The sequence below is a fragment of the Sinohyriopsis cumingii genome, chromosome 1 (genome assembly GCF_028554795.1).
Source record: "Sinohyriopsis cumingii isolate HCF-2022 chromosome 1, ASM2855479v2, whole genome shotgun sequence".
Lineage (NCBI taxonomy): Eukaryota > Metazoa > Mollusca > Bivalvia > Unionida > Unionidae > Sinohyriopsis > Sinohyriopsis cumingii.
In genome coordinates this window covers 6,876,487-6,900,877 of record NC_142961.1, presented here as the reverse complement: position 1 = coordinate 6,900,877, position 24,391 = coordinate 6,876,487, and the positions used below count along the sequence as shown (strand labels likewise).

Sequence of the window (24,391 nt, the reverse complement as noted above, 5' to 3'; positions counted from 1 at the left end):
TACAACGTCATTTATGATCATATGATCCTCCTTGGGTAAATTTACCAATTATTTTTCTGCCAAGATCTTTTGTTATTTTCTTCTCAAAATCAGTTATATCAGATTTTCATCACCAGAATATTTCTTTTGTTGTGGAACCAAACTTCTATCTATGGACGATACAATGTAATTGCTTCACTTACTGATAACAATAAAAGTATTTTTACATCTAGCATATATCGTAATAATACTGTTGGTGCCCACATTTCTTCTGAAAAATGTTTGCCAAACCAGACATAACAAATTCGATGAAGATTTTCAGCAAACTTAAATGACACGATACAAGCGAATCCAGTCAACTCAAAATCGGGTAATGGTCTGTTTATCGATACTCTGGTCATCTCGTGTGTTGGATGTCCAAATCGCTCAAAATACTCCAAACACTCTCCCATACCATGTTGTTGTGGTGTTTAACGCCATTTTTCAGCACACGATAGGCTATACATGGCGGCCAGTATTAATGGTGGAGGAAGAACCCGGGAAAACACCGGGAAGAACCACCGACCCACGAGAAGCTACTGGCAAGCTTTCTCACATACCCACATTGGCCGAATCCTAGACTCGAACCCACGCAGACAGAGGTGAGATGGCAGTGATCCATAATGGAGAGTGCTTTAGACCACTCGGCCACTCGGGGCCCCTCTCTCCCATACCAAGAAAACATCCAACCATATCAACCGAGATAACATCTCTATAATCGTATCTGGTATTCCATAATCCACCGTATCCGTATTTGACACAACTGCATTGTATTTCTTCAATAAAATCCAATTGTATTGGTTTCCACGAATTTTCCTCTCTAGCAAAATGAGCAGCACCTGACGGAACGGTAAAACATTTACTCAATAATTGTCCAGGATTGTCATGTGTACATTTCAACGCAAGATTCTTCATTTCTTCGTGGAGAGATTCTGTTCGATAAATATCTCCATTAGGACGTACAAACTGATCATAGTTTCCATTATCAGAGCTTTCAAACAGCCATATGGATACAGGATCATTTTTACTTATTTCGTTAATAAAATCAAATATATCTCCTTGGTAAAATTTAACAATTCGATTTCGTGGAAATATTGTTACTGTATTAGTCCAAGCATGCACATTATGATCAATAATTTCAATTGAAGCTCCTTTCCATTTATACTTTGATTCATAAAAAATCTCTTAGGTTATTATTCTTACAGTTAATGGGAATTTTAATTTCTTTCCTAATACAGCAACATCGTTTATTGTAGCTCCTTTATCCTTGACTGATTAAGCCCATTTATTTTTTTCATGTCGCTGATCTGTTAAACCATTTCCACATATCGCATTAGTAAAATGTTCCGTCACTCGTTTGGCTTCACAATTTATTTTTGAAAATTGAATTGGTTTTAAATCATGAACACTGGGTTTATCATTCAGTGGATAAATTCCATAAATAACCACGATTACAGGATATGCTCTTTTATAATACAGTTAGTCAATACCAATCAACATTCCTGGTTTGGAATTTTTATTTAATACAGCGATATTTTCATCATAAAGGGCAGGGTCTTGTTTGTCACTGATAATCCAAGTATTGACTACTTCCTAAATAAACTTTACTCGGAAAAAATATCTTTGATTGTTGAGATAATTAATAATCGTCACTGCTCGTTCATCGTTCATTGTTGCATCGACACCATCGGTGTTGCCTATGACTTTGAACCTTGACCACAGGAGTTGTGTCAAATTTTTTTTTAGTATTACACATTCTTTCAATCAGAGTTTCCACTGGATCAACAAAAACTCGTCTTCGTGGGTCAGGGGTTATTCTGTCAAGATCAAATCTATATTTAGAAGGCGTAATTTTAATCGCTGATAATAACTTTTCCATATTATAGTTAAAACAAATAAAATATATATTTAAATTGAAATATATATATAATGATTCAAGCAAAGAGACAATGCAAATGGCTTACGATAGGCTATATAACTCCCTGTAACAAAGCTGCATAAACGAATTCTGTGGATTTCACTTACAAAGTGTATGGAGAGGGTGTTTAGAATTTAAACCATGTTTGAAATGTGGTGTTGGGGTTAGAGCAAAAACTCAGTTGTGTGTGCAGTGTGGTGGCAAGAAATAGAGAGCTGAAAAGATATTATGACTAAAAAAACACTGATAATAATGACTAAGTTATAAATAGTTCAGAGGATTATATAGCCAGATTTTCAAAATAATTATTCAGACAAATGATAATTTCAACAAAAAATATTATATAAATAAAGCAAAAAGAATTTGTAAAACAGCCTATTATCAAGAATTACGAGGCATCCCGTGATGGTGTAATCAGGAACTGTCGACTAAAAAAAAGCAGTTGGTAATGTCACTAATACTGGGTATCTCATGATCAATACTAAAGGGAATAAACATTATCTCTGTCATAGGTTTGTCTACAAAAGTTTTCGGGGGGCACTTGAAGACGGTCTTGTGATCGATCATATTAATGGCCAAAAACTTGATAACTCTTTAGATAATTTACAAGCCATTATACAAAGCCAGAACAGCAGATTTGGTGATACTGGTAAAAGCTCAAAAATTGCAAAAGTTGTTAAATCTGTAAATACAGAAACTGGCAAAGAAATAATATTTCAATGAATGAACGCAGCTGGAAAATATTTTGATATTTCAATGCGTTTGGTAAAATGTTTCAGATAATATTACCAGATCCACTTTCTCTAAGAAATATAAACAAAAGATAATTTTTCATTATTGTTGATGGGAGATAACTCTGTCAAGCTAAAACTCTTTGACAGAGTAATTAAGTAGTTGCCTTGCTTATTACTGCGTAATATTTATACAACAAATTCAGATTTTTTTTTATTATCATAAACTAATTATCCATAAATATAATATTTAACTATCTGCATGATAATTAACACAATGCAGCTTAAGAAAATATTTCTAAGATCTCTGTTCACTTCAGAATGCACTTACAGACTAACTGAGAGATAGTGATTCTGTGCCTTTTATAGTCATGAATACGGCCATGCAGAACATTCTAGAATGAGGGGGATTTCCAGAATAATTCCATCACATGATTTTCTAGAACATTCTAGAATGATGGGGATTTCCAGAATAACTCAGTCATGTGATTTTCTGGAATATTCCACGTAGATGTATTCATGACTATAAAAGGTGCAGAATCGTTATCTCTAAGTCAGTCTGGAAGTACATTCAAAAGTGAACTGAGGTAATTGAAATATTTTTTAGTAATCTAGAGGTTGTGTTTGCGCTATATTACATAATTGTATGATATCGTCTTGGCTGAGGAATACAATATATATATAATATATAATATATAATATATAATGAATTTTCAAAATATCAATGCTATTATTTCTGCAATTAAAAAATTAAAACATAAAGGTATCAAAACAATCTGATGAACTTAATGCTGAAAAAATTATTTGTGATTTTAAATCATTACTAGAATGTAAATTCAAAGAGAGATATACTCTACCAGCAAAATATAAATTTATTAGGCTAATTCAACAAGCTATGTTCTAATCACTGGCTAGACATGCCATATTCAACAGAAATCTGAAATCGATTATAAAGAAAGTATGTGATACTTTCTGTTGTTCATCGTTTTGTAATGTTGTGTTAATAAATATATGCTGAGAATTATTATTTACCAGTATGTTCTGTGAAGACTGAATACATGTGTGTTTTTCATAATAATGGAAAATTGGCTTTAGCAATCTCAATTTATTAATAAAAACCAACATTGCTCTTTCGGCTTTTGTTTATTTGGTTATTACACATTCATGGTCTTGTTGACATAAATCTTCAAACAGATGTCAGTCAGTTATGGTGAAATGATCACTTGAACAACAAATGGCTGAGAAAGAAACAAAAACAATTTGTTAGATTATTGTTGTTGTTGTTGTTGTAGGGTTTAACGCCATTTTTCAGCACACGATAGGCTATACATGGCGGCCAGTATCAATGGTGGAGGAAGAACCAGGGAAAACCCCGGAAAGAACCACCGACCCACGAGAAGCTACTGGCAAGCTTTCTCACATACCCACTTTAGCCGAATCCGAGACTCGAACCCACGCAGACAGAGGTGAGATGGCAGTGATCCGTAACGGAGAGCGTGTTAGACCACTCAGCCACTCGGGGCCCCAATTTGTTAGATTAAAAAAAAAACAACTGCAAAACATATAATTAGGCATTGCGTTTGATGGCACCGGGAGTAAATCCCCAAAATGTAACACCTGTATACCTTTGAAAAACTAGCAAATTAAAAACATGCAAAATGATGTTTATTTATGCTAAGGGACACGTACATATAGGTTTATCATTAAAAATTTTACTATGCATTAGCATCATTAGCTATCATTTACATCTCTCTGAAATATATTTCCTGTTTATATTTAACAAACATCATTATTAAGTTTTCATTACAAAATGCCTAGTGCTTCTGCTTGAAGAAGACAAAAGATGAACTGGCCCAGTACTGTATGTGGACTTAATTGTGTTGTTGGATCTCTTGCTTGTGATAATTGCAAGTGTTGGATGCACTCAAAGTGTGATGGGTGACATCTGTTGATTTAAAAACTACTTCTAGACAATACCCTTATGAGTGCCTTGTGTGCATTGTACAGCCGATAGTGGAGTGTAAAAATATAAAAGTGCAACGAACAGGCTAAACAGGGTTATTATTATTATTATTATTATGAAAAAGTGTTTGACCATATGGACAGAAACACACTTATAAATTAGTAAATGAAAATATAGTAAAATGCTTACTATCTTAAAACCAAATGTCAAAGTTTATGTGAAAACGCCAAATGGCTTGAAATAAATATTTAACTGCCCGGCCAGGGTGTTTTATCACCTATTTTATTTTCATTATTTCTAAACTATTTAAAGACACATATAAACACTTTTGATAGGTCCCAAGGTAAGTGCACACATGCTGTTATTACGAACAATATTCTTGTAGGTTACTTGATGCAATTTCAATTTCAGTGTTTTCTATCCAGCCCAATTTAATTTTTTGAGGTTTTGTGCGGCTTTTTCGGGCTTTGTATGACTTTGTCAGGCTTTTAATTATTAGGACATATTGAAATATTTCATTTTCTTTCGATAATCATTCAAATGAACAATTTATCAAATAATACACATTTTACATTCGATTTTGGCTTTATCTGAACTCGAAATTTGCTCCCAAATTTATTCAGTTATTTAAATCTGCATAATTTATGTTGGAAACTAATCCTTCAGTTTGGTTAATTTATTCCTCAAGATAATTTACAATATAAATACACTTGTCTAAAATGGCTTATATGACTGTCAGGCTTTGTGAGGCTTTGAGAGGAGCTGACAGGCTTTGTAGAACTTTGTCTGGCTTTGTGTGATTAGAATATATTGAAAAAATGCATTTTCTTTCAATAATAAGTTAAATGAACAATTTATAAAGTAAATAAACAATTTACATATGATTTTGTCAGACTTTGTTATTACTTTGTCATTATTTGATTTTGAACTTTGTCGCCCAATTTTTGGTCATTTAATTCTGCATAAATATGTTGAAAACTAGTCTTTCAGCTTGGTTGATTTGTTTGTCAATATAATTAGCAATATAAATACATTTTTATTTGACTTGGCATGGATTTGTGTGGCTTTGTCAGGCTTAGCAGTATTTAGTAGATCCCCCTATGGCAGAGTGCAACGTAGGGTACACATGATTCAGGAAACCACACTACATACAAAGTCCCCTGTAGTACTTAATTACAGATATACCAGCTTCTGAATGTGCATTTAATGAAATGCCAAATATCTAAAATGTAAAAATAATAATAATTATTGTCTCTTTTTTTACAGTTTCCCTCTAAAGTCCGCGAAGTGAAAATGACCAAGCGGCGCTGGCAACATTCAGAAAGGTTCACATCAGAAGGCTAAGCTGCCTCGTCTAAAACCGGTACATAAATAATGGGTATTAAAAGTTCTTTTAACAAGACCTTTATAAGTCTTTTATAAATATCCAGTATAACCAGTGAGAAAAACCAATAAAATTATTTTACTTTATAAGTCGAACAATATGTATAACATGAACCTATAGAGCGCCACCCTGTTATGCATGGAAGCAAGCTAATTATACTTAATTTTCTAATACTTACACCATATAACTAGAGGCAACAGTGTGTGTCTGGTGACTAAAATTGAGCCCGTATGCAAAATACGAAACTATAGAGCACCACAAAAAGCGGTAGCTACAATGGGGACCGGAACCAGGCTGCTCGGTCAGGTGGCCTATCTACAGTTTTGTATTTTGCATCAGATTTTTAAAGAAACAAAAAAATGTATAGGATTTCTCACGGGATATATTGCCTGTTTAAATGAGCTCGTATAGTTTTGGTAATGTTCAAAGAACTTTTAATTCCCTTTATTTTGTTGTATATGCGTTACAGAGCAGCATACAGCTTGGCCTTACTTCAGATAGGCATCTTTGAAAAATTGCTAGCTCCGCTTGGTCGAGTTCACTTCCTGAAATTAAGAAAAAAATTGCAGAAAAAAACAAAGAGCCTTTAACCTTTATTACGTTTTATGTATTTTGTAATTCATTCATTGCACCTTCAGAAGCTGGTTTTGTCTACTCTGGCAAAATTCCTTTTCCCCATTTTTTAAATAACTGCTAATTCATTCATTGCACCTTCAGAAGCTGGTTTTGTCTACTCTGGCAAAATTCCTTTTCCCCATTTTTTTAAAATAACTGCTAAAGACAAATTTAGGCTGATTTGTTCAGCACAAGGGAGCAGTCATTCTAATCATCTCATCCTTAGACTATGTACAATTTCCACAAGTACAATATCCAAAGAAATTTCAGCCATAATACATGAAAGTAACGTAAAGGTATACCAGTATTCTCTCCACTGTACATGTTGCAAATGTAAACAACTTCACAAGCATTCAGAAGCTCATACCATTTGTAGTGTCCCCAAAGGCCGATGTCCTGTCTCTTCAGCTCAATGTCGTAAAATACTTCCTTTTTGTTCTTTGCTCTTAAACATAAATGATAATTATAAGTACATTATTATGCTATTTCTTGAAAATATTATGAATTAAACTCTAGAACAATATTTTTTGAGAGATTTTTTTTTTTTTACTACTTCCGCATTCCGACTACCGTATTATGGTTTTGTTTTCTTTCGTCAGGTGACTTAAGGCTTTAAGGCTGAAGGATAATATGTGCTTCGTTTAGAGGTTAATAACAGCATGACTTACTTTGAGAGTGAAGCTTCTACTTAATTCTGTGCTGCATATTTACAATGAACGACTTTAGTTACCATGCTTGCAATGAGAACATAACTGGCGAGGGTCAAACAGAATTCACCCATCGTTTGCGTAAAGAGTACTGTCACTCGCATTCGGATAAAAGTGTCTGCAGACGTCATACACACGCTGGTTCCTTGTCTGGAAGTCATAGACAACACGCAGGTGAATTGTGGCATATAGTGCTTTCATCAGAGAAAATAGGTTTGCTGATATAATTTTGATACAAACATCAACAGTGTGTTAAGTCCTACTTTCCTTTTCTTCACAGAGAACGTCAGAGAGAGAGCGAGAGAGAGAGAGAGAGAGAGAGAGAGATTCCATTTCTTTCCTGTGAATGAGAGATCGATCCCTTTTCTTCCCTATGAATGAGAGAGAGGAGGAGATCACTGATGAATATACAATGATGAGATGAAATGGGGAAGGCCTTAATAGTCATACACATGGCTTGTAAAGTGTTCCTCTTAATACCTTTACTTTCATTAGTAGAATTCTTTTAATATCATTTGTTACTAATAATACCATATATAACACACTGAGTACTGTAAATTATACCCGGTTCTCCACTAAGACGTTGACAACAAAATTGTACACAATGACTGTCAAATTTAATAGTACGATATAGGATGCAATCCTAGAATAGCAGCAGCAGATAAACAACTTTAAAAACATACTATAAGAACATGCATTCATAAATATTCACTTTTCAACAAGAAAGCTTATGAAACAACAAAATTGCACACAGTGGCTATCAAAGTTAGACATACTTTTTAGGATGCATTCCTAGAAAAACATTTATTCATAATTTTCATGCCTTTGTTCTTTGAATGTAGATCACAAGACATAAAAAAGCTGCATAGAAAAGAATGTTGAAATAGACATTACAACACATGATTAAATATGTGGCTATCAGAAAGTCTCATAAGAACAGACAGTTTTATTGAACATTCAAAGTAAAGAAAACAATCACATACAAACCTAAATTCATGCTTAAAGACAATTCCAATTATGTAACTCTATGTGTGATGCAAAGTTAAAACATTTTGATTTAATACTACATATAGGGCCATATTTTGTGATTTTAGTTTACTGTAATAGGGGAAGTTTCTTCAGAATTTATTGATTCTTCTTAGGCAAGACTGAGAAATCAGTTGCTGACCAAGGTAAACGAACTAACACGACTGGATTTGACTGACGACAAATGGAGCAGCAACAATTGCGAGTCTGTTTACCACATGTTAAAGCAGATTGTAGAGTGGAAATTTAAGTCTCTGACAGAAGTTGTATCTTATTTAAATGACTTGGTGGACAGACACTTCAAAGACTTGAGAAATGCATAAATAGGGAATGGTGAATACTGACCTACTGACAGTCAGAGACAATTTCAAATTTCAAAAACAGAATAGGTGGCACAAACTACCGAACAAAGACAAAAACTTTACAGAAAATTCAGAAGCTTGATTGTTACAGTCAGTAAATACATGACTCATCAAACGGACATTCAGAAATTGTGGTTCTGAGAACACACTGAAAGAAACAAGGACAAAGATAGTGGGAAAAAAAACCCAAATGAACAGTGACAAATTAAAAGACTTGAGACAAACAAACAGCATAATTTTAGATATGGTCTGTTGCAATCAATGTACTTCTTATCGCATGGTAATTTCTGTGATCCTGTGTATAAACCTAGATATACTATTAATTTGTTTGAATCAACTCTCTATTTTCAAACTGATTTTCAAAACCGCATACGCCACAAATCCACTATTTGATTGCTAATAAACTGATATCTTTACATGCCCGCATTACTTGCACACATATCTGGATCATGTTCACATTTCATATTAATAAGATTTTATATTATAATTGTATGATTGGTTATGTGATGCAGTGTATATAAAGGTATATAGTAGAACAGGGTGGTCCATCTTCTCCTAACCCGCAGGCCACATCAACCACAAGTGTAATTTGTGGGCCATGCATACTGATTTGCATTATAATTATAGAACTATTATTGTATGAGTGTGGGCCACACAAAAGATTCCTGCAAGCCACATTTTGCCAGCCTTTACTAGAAAATTGTCCAGTACGGCAACATGTTAATTATTTCTTATATTTTAAGGAATATATATATATATGTATATATTCATGTTTTGTTCATGAGAGCATATGCTGAGGCCACATGTCAGTTTAATTGATATAACTTGGGATGTGTTTATTTCTGTTGTTGCTATTTTTTATTCTTATTTACTCTCTGAGTGGGCACGTCAGACTTGCCTTTTTAAACATTTATATGTTATATGAAACAAGTACGTCTTGAAATTGTCTTTGTGTATTAAACCCATTAATACAACTATTCAGTATCACATATTCTTGCAATAGCAGAATAGTTTTGGAAAAGGTTAGCGAAAGACTGATGATATGTTTGAAAGCATACATTAGCCAACAAGTGCTGTACTATGTACTGTTATCTAGTACATGTATTGTATATACCAGTAATGGTAATCAACATGGAATATGTAACTACTCTGAATCGCAAACAACTTTTGTTGTGATATAAATACTGAAAAATAAGTAAGGAAATGATTTGACACACCATTCTTGCACATTTCTTTGCATTTAAACCATTAAAATAATTGTTCGAACATAATTCATGATAGCTACACTTAAACTTTAATGCTGTTTCACTTGTTGTTTGGCGCTAATCTCACACATCCTGGAACTTAAAATAATAAGAAAATGTAATTATTAATAACTACCATATAATAATCAACTTCATGAATCATTTGTAATATTTATTTATTATTAATAGCTTAAGCATTAAACTCATGTATACATAGCAATACACGCTGTTAATATTACGTTTATTTACTTTCAAAACTGTTGCCAAAATGTGCAGGTTCCAGCTTCTTGTTAATTTGAATTGCATTACTTGATAATTTATTATGTAACTAATATTAAATTTCAGATATGAATTATACATACACAACCAGTTTGCACTATGGTATATATCAGGGGTGCACAACATTTTTCGGCTAAGGGCCAGATTGTATTTTCTAAAGCCACTCAAAAGCTGCAAACACCAATTTCTTTAATATAATTACTGTCCACAGGCCAGATTTCTGTGTTGTTTAAATTTTTCCCTGAGGGCCGGACAGAACATGTTCACAGGCTGGGGATGCGCAACCCTGATATACGATATAAATGAAATGCGTTTTGGTGTTTCTGTGCACCCCAGTTTTGTAATATGCCCATGGGCAAAAATACCCTGGAAACTTCAGACTGCCCAAGTCAAATCACACCTTTTCATGGGAGTCAGGCTAGTGGATTTGTAAATACCTGGAACTACTTCTTTACACGGGCATCGAGTGGCAGAGTGGTCTATAGTGCTCACCATTACAGTTCACTACCATCTCACCTCTGCATAGGTTCGAGTTGCGGGTTCAGCCTATGTTGGTATGTGAGAAAGCTTGCCAGTAGCTTCTCGTGGGTCGGTGGTTCTTTCCGGGGTTCTTCCTCCACTATTAATACTGGCCGCCATGTATAGCCTATCCTGAGCTGAAAAATGGTGTTAAACCCTACAACAACAACAACAACTTCTTTACATTTTAACTAATGAATCATACAACACTTTACATACTAAAATATTCCTAGTCCTCCAGTTTAAGACATTGACCCTGGTGGGGGAAAGTCAACATCATAGTTAGATAAGTCTAAAATTTAGGAAGTTTCTACTGGTACCTATCGATCCAAATGATCGGTTACCAAGGTATCCGATCAAAGGGGAAATTCTGTTTACTGTGAATGTGGACTGCTTTGTTGAATGGTTCACACATGCCAAACCTTAAGTGTAAGTATTACTAATATAAGTGTTAAAAAAGTGTAATCTGAGCATAAAAGTAGCAGTCTATATATCACATGCTATTAATTACAGAAAACTGTTTTAAAAACGTACATTTATTTTTGCTAGTTACCTAGATCTGCATTTAAATTCTTGTCACATATTGGCTAAATCCATGTGGATTATTAGTAGCTACTACAAGAGTATAGACTCAAAAGAAAGTGATGAATTATGTATGCATAACACTCAGTTTAACTAGTCTACACTGTCCACAGTAACTTTAGCAAATAGTTATGTCCACAAATGATGACAGCTATATTACATCACTGTCAAATTCTTATTTCAATTTTTTAAAAGTCCTATTGATTTGTTCTTTTCCAGATGCGATGTGTTTTTAAGCTTAACAATAACCTCTCCTCTAACATTTTTCAGTTATGTAACATCCATCAATCACAACAATAAAGCCTGTTTATTATCTCTATCTGGCGCCATTTATTTTCAATTTAGACTGGTGTGCTACTTATGTGGGTATCAAAATAGAATGAATCTGTGACACATAGTTTCACATTCAAGGAACACGTCTGTTTTCTTGGTACTGTTTCATGTAATACTATTAATAGAAAATAAGGAAATTAGAGGTCAAACGATAACAGTTCAATGATCAGTCAGTATGTACTAGATAATAATCAACAACATAAGTTATAAATATGTGCATTATGTCATTTTCCTTTTTACCAATGGGAGGCAGTATTCCATTCAATTGCACTTGCATATTAAGCGGACACAGTCATGGCAATTTTGAGTGGTAGTATGGGAAAATGTGGCATTATGATTGTGGGGGTGTAGTGGTTGTCTAGGGGTGGGGTTCTTCTTATAGACTTTAACGAATTATGAGAAGTTCCCCTGGTCCTTATTCAGAAGGTTAATTCTGGACACTATATTATTTATTGACTAAATATATTTATGGCTACGAGCCCCCAGTCAGCAATGCCGACAGTTAAATTAAAAGAAATACAAAGATGAAATTTAAACAATAACAATTTAATAAATGAAATTTAAAAGAATTTAAAGTAATCAATGTCTCTCTTTCACCCAATGATCCCTTTGATCATCATTTGAGTTCACAGTGTGAGGAGATTTTTCCCTTCTTGAGTGCTACTCATCTAAATCTCTTCGTTCCCTCGTCTTTCTCTCCTTTCGTGATCTCCACTTCCGCTTCCTCTTCTATTATCCTTGTTCCTTGCCGTTATCTTGACTTCCGGTTCCTCTTCTAGTATCCGGAACCCTTGACGGTATCCCTTGAGGTCACCCGAAATTCACTCGGTATCTCTCACCGTCACCCGAAATTCTCTGAACTTCTCTCGTCCCCGAAATTCTCTGAAATTCTTTCGTCCCCCGAAAGCTTCCTGATCGAAGCTATTTCATGAATTTCCTAAATTCCGCCAATTTTTACGAATGGCTAACGGAGTGTGTGTCACTGCGACTCTTAAACACCAACTGACGAATTTCAGGCTTGTACAAATCTTATGTCAGTTTCTCGAATCAAGTCCCACCTACAACGCATCCCGATTGGATGGCGACGGACTCTGGTCATTTGATCGAACTGTCAATCATAAAAATGTCAGTCTGTGTGTCCCCATGTACTGTCCAGCCTACCATTGTCGGCTTCCGGCTCTTTGAAGTTGTCTACGTCACGTGTTCCCATGTACAAAGATTCCCGCCAGATTTCCACTCAAGAGCTCAAACAAAGACTGGGTTACGTAAGAGGATTAGCCAACTTAGGCACTTGGAAAAACAAAGCTTACCTGGCTCCACTTACAGACTTATAAATACATGTATAATACAAGGGGTTGGGGTAAAACATCACATCCCCCCACGCTTGAGAATAAAATCAGGATTTTATTCACTCAAACTAAAAAAGCAAAAGTGTTACACGATATAAAGAACAAAATCAGCAAAATGAACTAAATGCTAAACTGAGTATGAACACGAAAATATAACAAATGATCTATATCATTTCGGCGCTTCTACTCATGAAATCTGCGCCTACGTTTTCAGATCCTTTCACGTATCTGATCTGCATCTGGTACTGCTGTAAAAACAGCGACCATCGCATCAATCGACCATTGGACAACTTTGCCTGCGCCAGATAGGCGAGTGGTTGGTGGTCGGTCTCCAATATGAACTTACGTCCATATAGGTATCGCTCGAACCGTGATATGCCGAACACGATTCCGAGACATTCCCTCTCCGATACTGAGTAATTCTTCTCGGCAGCAGAAAACTTCTGGCTGCCGTATGCGACAGGAAAAAGCGTCTTGTCATGCTCCTGGAGCAGTACTGCTCCCAGTCCCGTGTCGCATGCATCGGTGCGCAGAACGAATTCTTTATCCAAGTCCGGTAGACGAACAACTGCGTCGGATGTAAGTCTATCCTTTAGCGTTTGGAATGCGTGCTCACACGCATCTGTCCAAACGAACTTACTCGGGGTCCGTTTCTTGGTTAGGTCAGACAACGGGCCCGCAATCGCGCTGAAATTAGCGACATACCTCCGGTAATATCCGGCCAGTCCCAGGAATGACCTCACTTCCGTTTTCGTGGTGGGGCGTGCGGCGTTTCTCAACTGCTCCACCTTCGACTTCTCTGGAGACAGCGTGCCTTGGTTCAGGGTATGTCCTAAATAGTCTAATGTCCTGAAACCAAGGTGACATTTGGAAGGGCGGGCTGTCAAGCCCTCCTGACGTAGCCGCTCCAAAACGTCAGCTAACAGAGCGAGGTGTTCACCCCATGTCTCTGTAGCTAACAAGAGGTCATCCATGAAGTTGTGGACACCCCTATCGCGCAAGGGCTCCAACAACTTCCGCATCATTCTGGTAAAGACGCTGGGCGCGTTTTGTACCCCGAACGGCATCACCAACCATTGGTATGTCCCGTCGGGAGTAGCAAAAGCAAGCTTCGGTCGGTCTTCTTTCCTTACCGGAATTTGCCAATACCCCTTGGACAAATCCAGTTTGGAAAAATATTTCGCTTTCGAGACCGAAGCGAAGATATGTTCGGGGTCAGGTAGCATTTCAACTTGAAATTCTGTCACCTGATTCAGCTTCCGGTAGTCGACGCAGAACCGATGGGTGCCGTCCTTCTTCTGCACTAAGACTACTGGTGAGCTGTACGGAGAGTCGGCAGGTTCGATTACTCCCAGAGCAATCATCTGCTCGATTTCTTCCCTTACAACTTGTCGTTTCGCGTGGGGCAAGGGGTAGGGTTTACGCTGAACTGGTCGGTCGTCCACCATCTTTAACCCGAACTCGACAAGCGTCGTCCTCCCGGGTTTTTCTGTTAGCACGTCGGAATATCCGGCCAGCAAGGTCTCTATCTCGTTCCGCTGCCCTTCAGTTAACATGGGGTCACACTCCACGTCCGACGGAGTCTCGGCCCTCGTTAATGGACAGCTCGGGACAGTGTTAGCACCTTCCGTATCGCCTTCGATATCCTCGGTGACTATCGCTGCGACAACAAAATCGCTGGCGGTCTCCCTTTCCCGGTACCTCTTGAGCAAATTGGCATGGTACAATTTCTCTTTCGTCGGTAGCTGTATCCGGTAGGTTTGACCTCCGACCTTCTTGGTGACGACGTATGGACCCCTCCAGGAAACTTGCAACTTGTTGTGTTCCTGGGGCAACAACAACAACACTTTGTCCCCTACTTCAAACTGACGTGGTTTTGCGCGCTTATTGTAATTTTTCGCCTGTTGCGCCTTAGCTCGTTTGAGATTTTCTTGCGCGAGAGAACAAACCTCTTCCAGTTTGTTGCGCAAGTCCGCGACGTACTGGTAGGTAGTGCGTACTTCCTCTACAGCGTGGTCGTCTGTCCACAGCTGTCTCAGTACGGCGATTGGGCCGCGTACGGTTCTCCCGTACAAGAGTTCAAAGGGAGAGAACCCCAAACTCGCTTGCGGTACTTCCCGGTATGCAAAAAGCATGGCCGGAATATACCGGTCCCAATCCTTGGGGCGGCCTTCGCACAATTTCTTGAGCGTGTTTTTCAAGGTCCCATTAAACCGTTCGACCAATCCGTTACATTGGGGGTGATACGGTGTAGTCGTGAGGTGTTTAATCGACATGAGACGATTCACCTCCGCCATCACACGACTCATAAATTGTGTTCCTTGATCGGTCAAGATCTCGTCGGGCACTCCGACTCTTGACCAGATCGCAAACAGAGCTTCCGCGACGGTTTCCGTGTCAATGTTACGCAACGCAACGGCCTCCGGATAGCGTGTAGCATAATCGACAACCGTTAAAATATATCGATTTCCGTGCGCAGACGCGGGTTTTATCGGTCCGATTAAATCCATGGCAACACGTCTAAATGGTTCATCGATAAGGGGCGTACTCCCCAAAGGGATGGGTCGCTGATCCGTTTTCGGTGCCATTCTCTGGCATTTGTCACAGGAGAGACAGAACCGTTTTACGTCTCCCTGGACCCCTGGCCAGTAAAACTCTTTTACAAGACGGTCACGCGTCTTAGCAATTCCCATGTGTCCACCCATGAGACTCTCGTGTGCAAGTTTCAGTACTTCGCAACGCTTTTCCTTTGGCACGACGACTTGCTTGAAGTGTTCGTTGTGTTTCCTGGCGTGGCGATACAAGATTCCCTTCTTGTAGACAAACTTCACCGCGCCGTTCGGAGTTTCCCTTTCTGTTCCCGCTTCTGCGTGTTTGTGCAACTGCGCCAGAGTTGCGTCCTCCTGTTGCAGCTTCCTTAACTCCGCTGGAATAACATTACTAACCGGTGTCGATGTAACTTGGATTGGCTTTTGTTTCGGCTGTCGACTCATGGCCCTGGTTTCAACAGCACTCACTGGCATAGGTGTGCAGGTTTCGGGGTTCGGCTGGGGTAACACATAACGGCAACCCAATATGACGTCATGTGATAGCCCCTCCAAGCAAGCAGCTTCAATTTTCCCCTTCATGTATGGTGAATCGAGGTCAATGACAGCTACTGGTAATGAGTCACGCGCGCAGTTCGCGTACTTAACTTCTATTACCTCCCCTGTATAGTCCTCCGGCTTGACATATTTCTTGTCGACAAGCGCGGGGACGCTGCACCCAGTGTCATACAAGATGGTGGCGCCTTCACCATTGACAGTTGCGGCCGCAAGGTTGGCTGGGTTGCGACTCGCTTCCGGCACACCTTCCTTCTTAGCTACGACATTCACCTGGGTCTGCCTGCCCTTGGGACAGTCCCTGGCAAAATGCCCCAGGCGCTTGCAATTAAAACATGTCGGCGGCCCTCGCCGACTTGCAAGTCCTGGTTTCGTGGGTGAGGCCTGTCCAGGTCGATAGGCGGCAGCCCTACCTGTAGGTGCCCCTCCGACCTTCCCGTCGCCCTGACGGTTACGGACAGCCGGCTCAACCTCCCCCATACGACGCGACTCAGAGGGTCGGGGTCGGTCAGTAACCCCGGAACCTCCACTCTTCGAGTGCGCCTGCTCGTATCGCTCCGCCATGTTAGCGATCTCTTCGAGCGTCCGGTGTTCTCTTTCTGCTAAGAAAACTGTCAACTCGCGACGGTAAGTACCCAGGACATGTTCCTTGAGTATTACCTCGCGTAGCCCTTCGTACGTGCGTTCGACTTCGGCCATTTTCATCCACTTCTCAAATAAACCTCGAACACGGTTGTGGAATTGAGAGTGGGTCTCTGTTACCCTTTTCACCGAGTCCCGGAAAAGTTTCCGGTAAGTCTCGGCGGTCAGCCGATAATGGCAGAGAAGCGCCTTCTTGAGGGCAGTGTAGTCATCAGCCTCTTCTGCAGTTAAGCCGTGGTAGACTTCCCGAGCTGCACCTTGCAAAAAGGCTGAGACATTAATGGCCCAGTGCTGTTCAGGGACCTGATGAGCGCGTGCGAGTTTCTCAAACTGGACGAGAAAATCGTCAATAGCCTCCTCCCTATCATTGAAGCGTGACATGTTGATCTGGACTATCCGGTGGTCGTTGAAAGGTCGGCCGGTTGTTCCAGAGCTTGTACTGGCGTCGTCCCGTCCGTTGGTCCTAGCTTCAACTCTGACCTTTTCCATCTCCAGAGTGTGAGCGAGTCTGGCTAGCTCCAGCTCTTTCTGGGCGTCTCGGTCCGCTGCTATCTTGGCTAACTCTTGGTCCGCTGCTATCTTGGCTAGTTCTCTCTGGGCTTCTCTTTCCGCTGCTTTTTCGGCCTTCCATTCCTTGATCCTTTCTTCTATAAAGGTTGCCAGGCGATCTCCCTCGTATCCAAGATCTTCCGACCCCATGGCGCGGTATTCCTTTATCATTTGTCGTTCGGTAGCCATTATACTAATGTAAAGTGATACCTTGTCTCAAAATTCAAACAATATACAGATATTTGTAATACCAGTTTAAATACTTACCTGTCGACAACAACTAGTTTCGTTCAGGTAAGATATTTGTTCGATATCTGCTTCACACGTACTGCTATGAATGGAAGATCTACAAAGCCTGCACATATGACAATAAAAATACAAGATGAGAAAATCACAAAATTTCAGATACAAAGAATGGAAAATATCTCACACTGTTCACTAATACTTCTACCAATAACTTTAAGTCCCAAAATAATATATATGTCTAATTCATATCCCGGACGAAGCGCCCACTGTGGGGGTGTAGTGGTTGTCTAGGGGTGGGGTTCTTCTTATAGACTTTAACGAATTATGAGAAGTTCCCCTGGTCCTTATTCAGAAGGTTAATTCTGGACACTATATTATTTATTGACTAAATATATTTATGGCTACGAGCCCCCAGTCAGCAATGCCGACAGTTAAATTAAAAGAAATACAAAGATGAAATTTAAACAATAACAATTTAATAAATGAAATTTAAAAGAATTTAAAGTAATCAATGTCTCTCTTTCACCCAATGATCCCTTTGATCATCATTTGAGTTCACAGTGTGAGGAGATTTTTCCCTTCTTGAGTGCTACTCATCTAAATCTCTTCGTTCCCTCGTCTTTCTCTCCTTTCGTGATCTCCACTTCCGCTTCCTCTTCTATTATCCTTGTTCCTTGCCGTTATCTTGACTTCCGGTTCCTCTTCTAGTATCCGGAACCCTTGACGGTATCCCTTGAGGTCACCCGAAATTCACTCGGTATCTCTCACCGTCACCCGAAATTCTCTGAACTTCTCTCGTCCCCGAAATTCTCTGAAATTCTTTCGTCCCCCGAAAGCTTCCTGATCGAAGCTATTTCATGAATTTCCTAAATTCCGCCAATTTTTACGAATGGCTAACGGAGTGTGTGTCACTGCGACTCTTAAACACCAACTGACGAATTTCAGGCTTGTACAAATCTTATGTCAGTTTCTCGAATCAAGTCCCACCTACAACGCATCCCGATTGGATGGCGACGGACTCTGGTCATTTGATCGAACTGTCAATCATAAAAATGTCAGTCTGTGTGTCCCCATGTACTGTCCAGCCTACCATTGTCGGCTTCCGGCTCTTTGAAGTTGTCTACGTCACGTGTTCCCATGTACAAAGATTCCCGCCAGATTTCCACTCAAGAGCTCAAACAAAGACTGGGTTACGTAAGAGGATTAGCCAACTTAGGCACTTGGAAAAACAAAGCTTACCTGGCTCCACTTACAGACTTATAAATACATGTATAATACAAGGGGTTGGGGTAAAACATCACAATGATAGTAAGCCTAACTGGACAGGCCTATAAAGTCGAATGCCTGAGCTAAGATTCGGTGCCAAATTTATTATGCTACGCGAAATCTACCTTGAAATATCAACATTGATTCTTAAATAGGTCACACGAGAAAGGAGAGAAGTATCCTCCATCGTATTATTATATTGTAGATGTGTAACAAGTTAATTTTAAACAAAAATACGAGCCCCAGGGCATAGGCAATGAATAAATTTCCACACGACACGAGCCTCCAACTGTAATCTTTATTCTATGTATCGATTTAAACTTGGAAACATGTTTTGTGTCCTTTTTTTTTTTTTTTTTTAGTACAGGGTTACCAATTGTATTGCTCGGGTTATTCATGAATGGACAGGTACCCGAGTATCCAGGTACCCATTGGCATCTTTATTCATGGTGCCTGAACAAGTGGTGCTATGTTCCAGGGTCAGTCAACTCTAGAACTGGAAGCCAAATTTTTTTCAAGAATATCTCACGTGCATGGCAGTCCATAATGACACTGTTGCACATAGTAAAAAAATTGACATGTTTGATCATACTTTGCTTATTCAGAAATTAAACGGTTCGTGTTCAGTATTGGAATTTGAAATACAGCTGGAATTCAATACATTTGGACTTTACAAAACGTTGTGGACTGTTTGGGATTTAAGTCACGGTACTGTGTTGAATTTTACAAAAAATTGGTTTTTTTGGTCTTCTCTGCTGCTTTGTTTAAAATCATAGAGTCGTAACAGTATGCCATTGCATGCAGTATTGCAACATTTAATCCGTTTTTATTAGTTCTGAAGAAAGCACCAAACAAGATAGAAATTTATCTTTTCTTTACATACCGTATATACTCGCGTATAATCCCGTTCGCATATAAGCCGACCCCCAAACTGAACAGGTATAAACACTAAAAAGCGCATGAACCGCGTATAAGCCGACTTACAACTCCGAGGCATCTCAAGATGCACGAGGTAAGTTCTAAATGCATTCATTTAGGCAAACTTGTATTTAAATATTTTTTTACATGTATACTTATCTTGAGGTTGGTGTGCACGATTTTAAAAATAAATAGAATAAACTTGTTTGAAAAGTAATTTATTTAATTTTCTGTTTTCTTATATAGTTTCGGAAATAATGCTTCTAAAATTATGATAAGACCGTAAAAAGTGAGTTGTTGTTTGGTTTGATGTAAGCGACCTTACACCATACCTGTCCTCCGGTGGCCTTATGGTTAGAGCGTCCTCCTCGGATGCGGGAGGTCATGGGTTCGATCCCCGGCCGAGTCATACCAAAGACTTACACAAATGGTACTAACAACTGCCTCGCATGGCGCTCAGCGTTAAGAGGTTGGTGTTAGGACTGGTCGGCTTGGTGTCAGGATAATTTGACTGGGTGGGACATCATGCTACCTATCTGCGGCATGATGCCCCAGTGGTTGACATCACTATAAACTGCCACACTGCTGGTAGAGATATGACTGAAAAATTGTTAAAGCTACGTTAAATATCCAAATCACAACCACACATACACCATACCTGTCAACTTTCACGCCGAGAGGAAATAAAAACACCCGATTTTTGGGGTCGTTCCACGCCTACCTCCCGATTTCATAATATCTTCTGATTTTTGAAGAGAACTCCTGATTATTACATTATGTCTTTGATTTTCATTTCTTCTAAACAAGAAAAGTCCTACATGTTCTGTTGTATCACCTGTGAATTATTGTTGTGACGAAATAATTATTTTAGTATAAAGCATTCGCTTCTTCACTAAATAGAATGTTAAGTTTAAACATTATTCACGTAAATTAATTATTATTGTTACCTCTGTAATAATACAAAAATAAACCACAACAATAAAATCGTCCACAATTAATTTCAATCCCAAAAATGATACTACGAATGCTGTATGTAACTCCATATGCTATTGTTGCATTCCCACGAAACGAACTTACACGAGTGAACACCTGATATTTTTATACCGTATATACCAATGTTAAACTGGTATAGTTACCGGTCAAAATTCCTTCTCATCACCAGCCCGTTTCAGGGTTTTAATGATTAACTGGCTTGTACTACTGTCGCAAAACGAAAAACAAATTCGCCGACTATCAGCATAAGAGACCGAAACATCAAGCTTTCTACTGTGTGGAAAGTTGTTTGTTCAGCGAAAACACAAAACTAAAATTGATTGATGTTGATCTTAGTTGATCTCTATGAGAATTTTAGACTTCATTATTACCACTCTTCGTGAACATGTAAATTATGATGGTTATGTGCCTTGTACAAATAAACGTACGTACCTTTTCAAAAATATTACCTCAATTTATAGGATCCCTTATATCATTGAAAATGAGTAACTCGTGAGCGCGTGATTCAACGTAAATGAAACAGCTATTAAGGACTAGCAGAGATGTTATCTGGAAGAATGCAATTTGGTCGAAACGATGAATAAACCAACATCTGCATCTGTGTTTGGGAATAAGTAAGGATTTAAGTGACGCTATGCATGCTTTGTTCTGTGTAAGTACTGTACATTATAGTTCAGCATTGTCTCCCTGGTAAACTCAACCGGCCCGCGAATTATGAAGTCTGTATTTACCTTTATTTAACTTCGTGTTGGAGAAATAAGAAAATATGCTCATGCAAAATGATAACAAAATCAATCATAGTACTTTCTAACAGTTTAATAATTGTCGGCTCACCGAAAGTTACTTTTTTTTACATGCCTATGTCTTAGGACACGGAAAAATTATTGTTTCGTGTCCCAAGATTTACAGACATTACAGTAATCAACGAAAAGGTCTAAAAAGTGTCATGTTTACACACTGGCCCGCGGATAAGCCGACCTCCCTTCTTCCAGGCCTTTATTTTTTCCTAAAATATTTGGCTTATATGCGAGTATATACGGTACTTTCCATTGATGATACATGTGAATTGATGAAGCACTGTGATTTTTTTTTTTTGCATGCAGTAGTGAACCCCTTCCATAACATTGTATTCCAAAATTTGTTTATGATACAAATTTGGAACATACATGTATGTGCAATTTTAACATCTCTGACAAAGATGGTTTGAATTTTGGTAGTATTTTATTGTGTACATGGTGAAAAGAATTGTGGCTGATTGATTGAAAAAGATAGAAAGCTGGACCTTTTGAAGACAGAAAAGTTAACAACCTATTATCAGACTCATACATGTTTCATAATCGTACCCTGCATAACAGCTGTTTGGTACCGCGTCTGTCTTGGCTGACCTCATAACCGAACATTTACATTTCCTGCAGGGTCCCCGAGTGGCCGAGTGGTCTAAAGCGCTCTCCGTTACGGATCACTGCCATCTCACCTCTGTCTGCGTGGGTTCGAGTCTCAGATTCAGCCATTGTGGGTATATGAGGAAGCTTGCCAGCAACTTCTCGTGGGTCGGTGGTTCTTTCCGGGATTTTCCCGGGTTCTTCCTCCACCATTAATACTGGCCGCCATGTATAGCCTATCGTGTGCTGAAAAATGGCGTTAAACCCTACAACAACAACAACAACATTCCCTGCAACTTTCACAATATCTTGGCAAAAGACGCTCATTCAAATGATTATTCTACTTTATTACATTAACTCAGTGAACCCTACTCCTATATCTTGCAAAGGTTAACTTGGGTCAGGGAGGTCACTTCTTTTTCGAAGTTGTCTTGGATAATTTTCTCATCGAATCGAAACCTTTGAAGACCACTTTACCCCATATCACTGATACAGTACCATGTATAGGAATACCATATATAAGAATTTATAGTGATAACAGTTTAGAGTTTTCTGTAGAAAATTTAACAGGGTTGTTCAGAATCACATTTCTCCAAAACTTAGCCTATGGTTTATAGAAAACTGTACAAATTTTAAAATCTTGGCATTCTGGACCAGATATTGGTGTTCTGGGAGCAGGTACTCTCGCTATCTAAATTAGTGATGAAATGAAAAGAAGCATCATTATTATGGTATATATACAGGGTTTCTGTTAGTCGCTGGCCCATCATGTTATACAACACAATTACTTTGCCAGGACATCCAGCATTCTACCACTACTGGTTGATTGCCTAAGAACTTGTCTTCTATCTGAATGCCCAGATAATAAACTCGTCATTAGTAAAAACTTTTATCTCTGCTGCAGGGCTCCAAAATTCTTTCATTTTTTAAACCACAGTTTAAATTTTGATAAACCCTAGCAAAATACAATTTGTTTTAATTACCCTCTGCTATCACACAGCTTAGTTGTTCAACACTGTATTATCAGAGTTAGTTATTTATGCTTATAAGTTGCAATACCGAAGAACGAAAGCATTGCTGACTTGCATGTAATTTCTTGTCAGCTCAGTTTTAGTGTCAACCTGGCATGGATATTGGTTATAAACACTCAGTCAAATGTGTTGGTAATGGATTTAGGCATATGTTAGAAAATTGATAATAAAACTGTGTTAATTTCCAGCTTCTCTGTGTACATGTACTATCACTTGCGTTCAAAAGAATCACTTTGAGGCTTTTGCAAAACAATGTTCGGAGTGGCAGTGGAATTGACACTAAACCTAAAAACTAAAGATTTTTATTTTACTACCTTACTAGGTAGTAGACTTCAAAAGGACCGCGCCGGTGGCCTAGTGGCTAGAGCGTCCGCCTCGGATGCGGGAGGTCGCGAGTTCGAACCCCGGCCGAGTCATACCAAAGACTTACAAAAATGATACTAACAACTGCCTCGCTTGGCACTCAGCATTGAGAGGTTAGTGTTAGGACTGGTCGGCCTGGTGTCAGGATAATGGGACTGGGCGGGACATAATGCTACATGTCTGCGGCATGATGCCCCAGTGCTAGACATCACTATAAACTGTCACACTGTAGACATCATAGCGATATGACTGAAAAATTGTTAAAACTACGTTAAAAATTCAAATCACACACACACACACACACACTTCAAATGGGGTTATGAGTGATATGTTCTAATTAGCTGGTTTGTCAATTATACAACTCTTTAAGTAATGGAGAAAAAAAGACATTTTATATTTAACACATAATTAAAGTGATGTTCTTAACAGACGTTATTCACATGACATAGTTAATGCTGTGTATTTAAATGTTTGGTTTGTTATATATATATATATATATATATATATATATATATATATATATATATATATATATATATAAAACACAGGCCTGTACATCAAGGACTTTTATTTGCAAGCCATGATATTTTCCTGCCCAAATGCATCTATCCATTCATGAAAAAATTGATGTAGCTTGTCCCACCACATTGCATGGATGATTCAAATAAAACGTTGGCTAGATATGTGGTTTGTTTAGAATTATGTTTATTCCTTTTCTTTGGCTTAATTTTGAGAATCATTCTTGATAAATTGATGAAAAAGAGTATGTTTGGAGAATTCACGCAGTTGGAGAATTTTATTGCAGCTAGCATGCATTAGTGCATGACCGTCCATTTAGGAGCACCAATAACAAGATTTTAGTATGGGTCA

At 38.5% G+C, this 24,391-nt stretch overlaps 1 protein-coding gene across 7 annotated transcripts in view; it reads left to right on the top strand.

Moving 5' to 3' along the window:
* The window catches only part of LOC149806369 (mucolipin-3-like), a 133,091-nt gene that overhangs the window by 22,288 nt on the left and 86,412 nt on the right, over positions 1-24,391 (top strand). For 2 of the 7 annotated variants that reach the window (XM_089952178.1, XM_089952188.1), the window contains 2 exons: positions 5,897-5,993; positions 7,229-7,549. The exons of 3 other annotated variants lie outside the window; for them this stretch is intronic. In XM_089952178.1, the coding sequence (XP_089808304.1) occupies positions 7,342-7,549 (208 nt within the window). In that variant the 5' untranslated portion in view covers positions 5,897-5,993; positions 7,229-7,341. The remainder of the gene's footprint in view (positions 1-5,896; positions 5,994-7,228; positions 7,550-24,391) is intronic. 2 more of the 7 variants (XM_089952196.1, XM_089952213.1) reach the window with 2 other exon arrangements.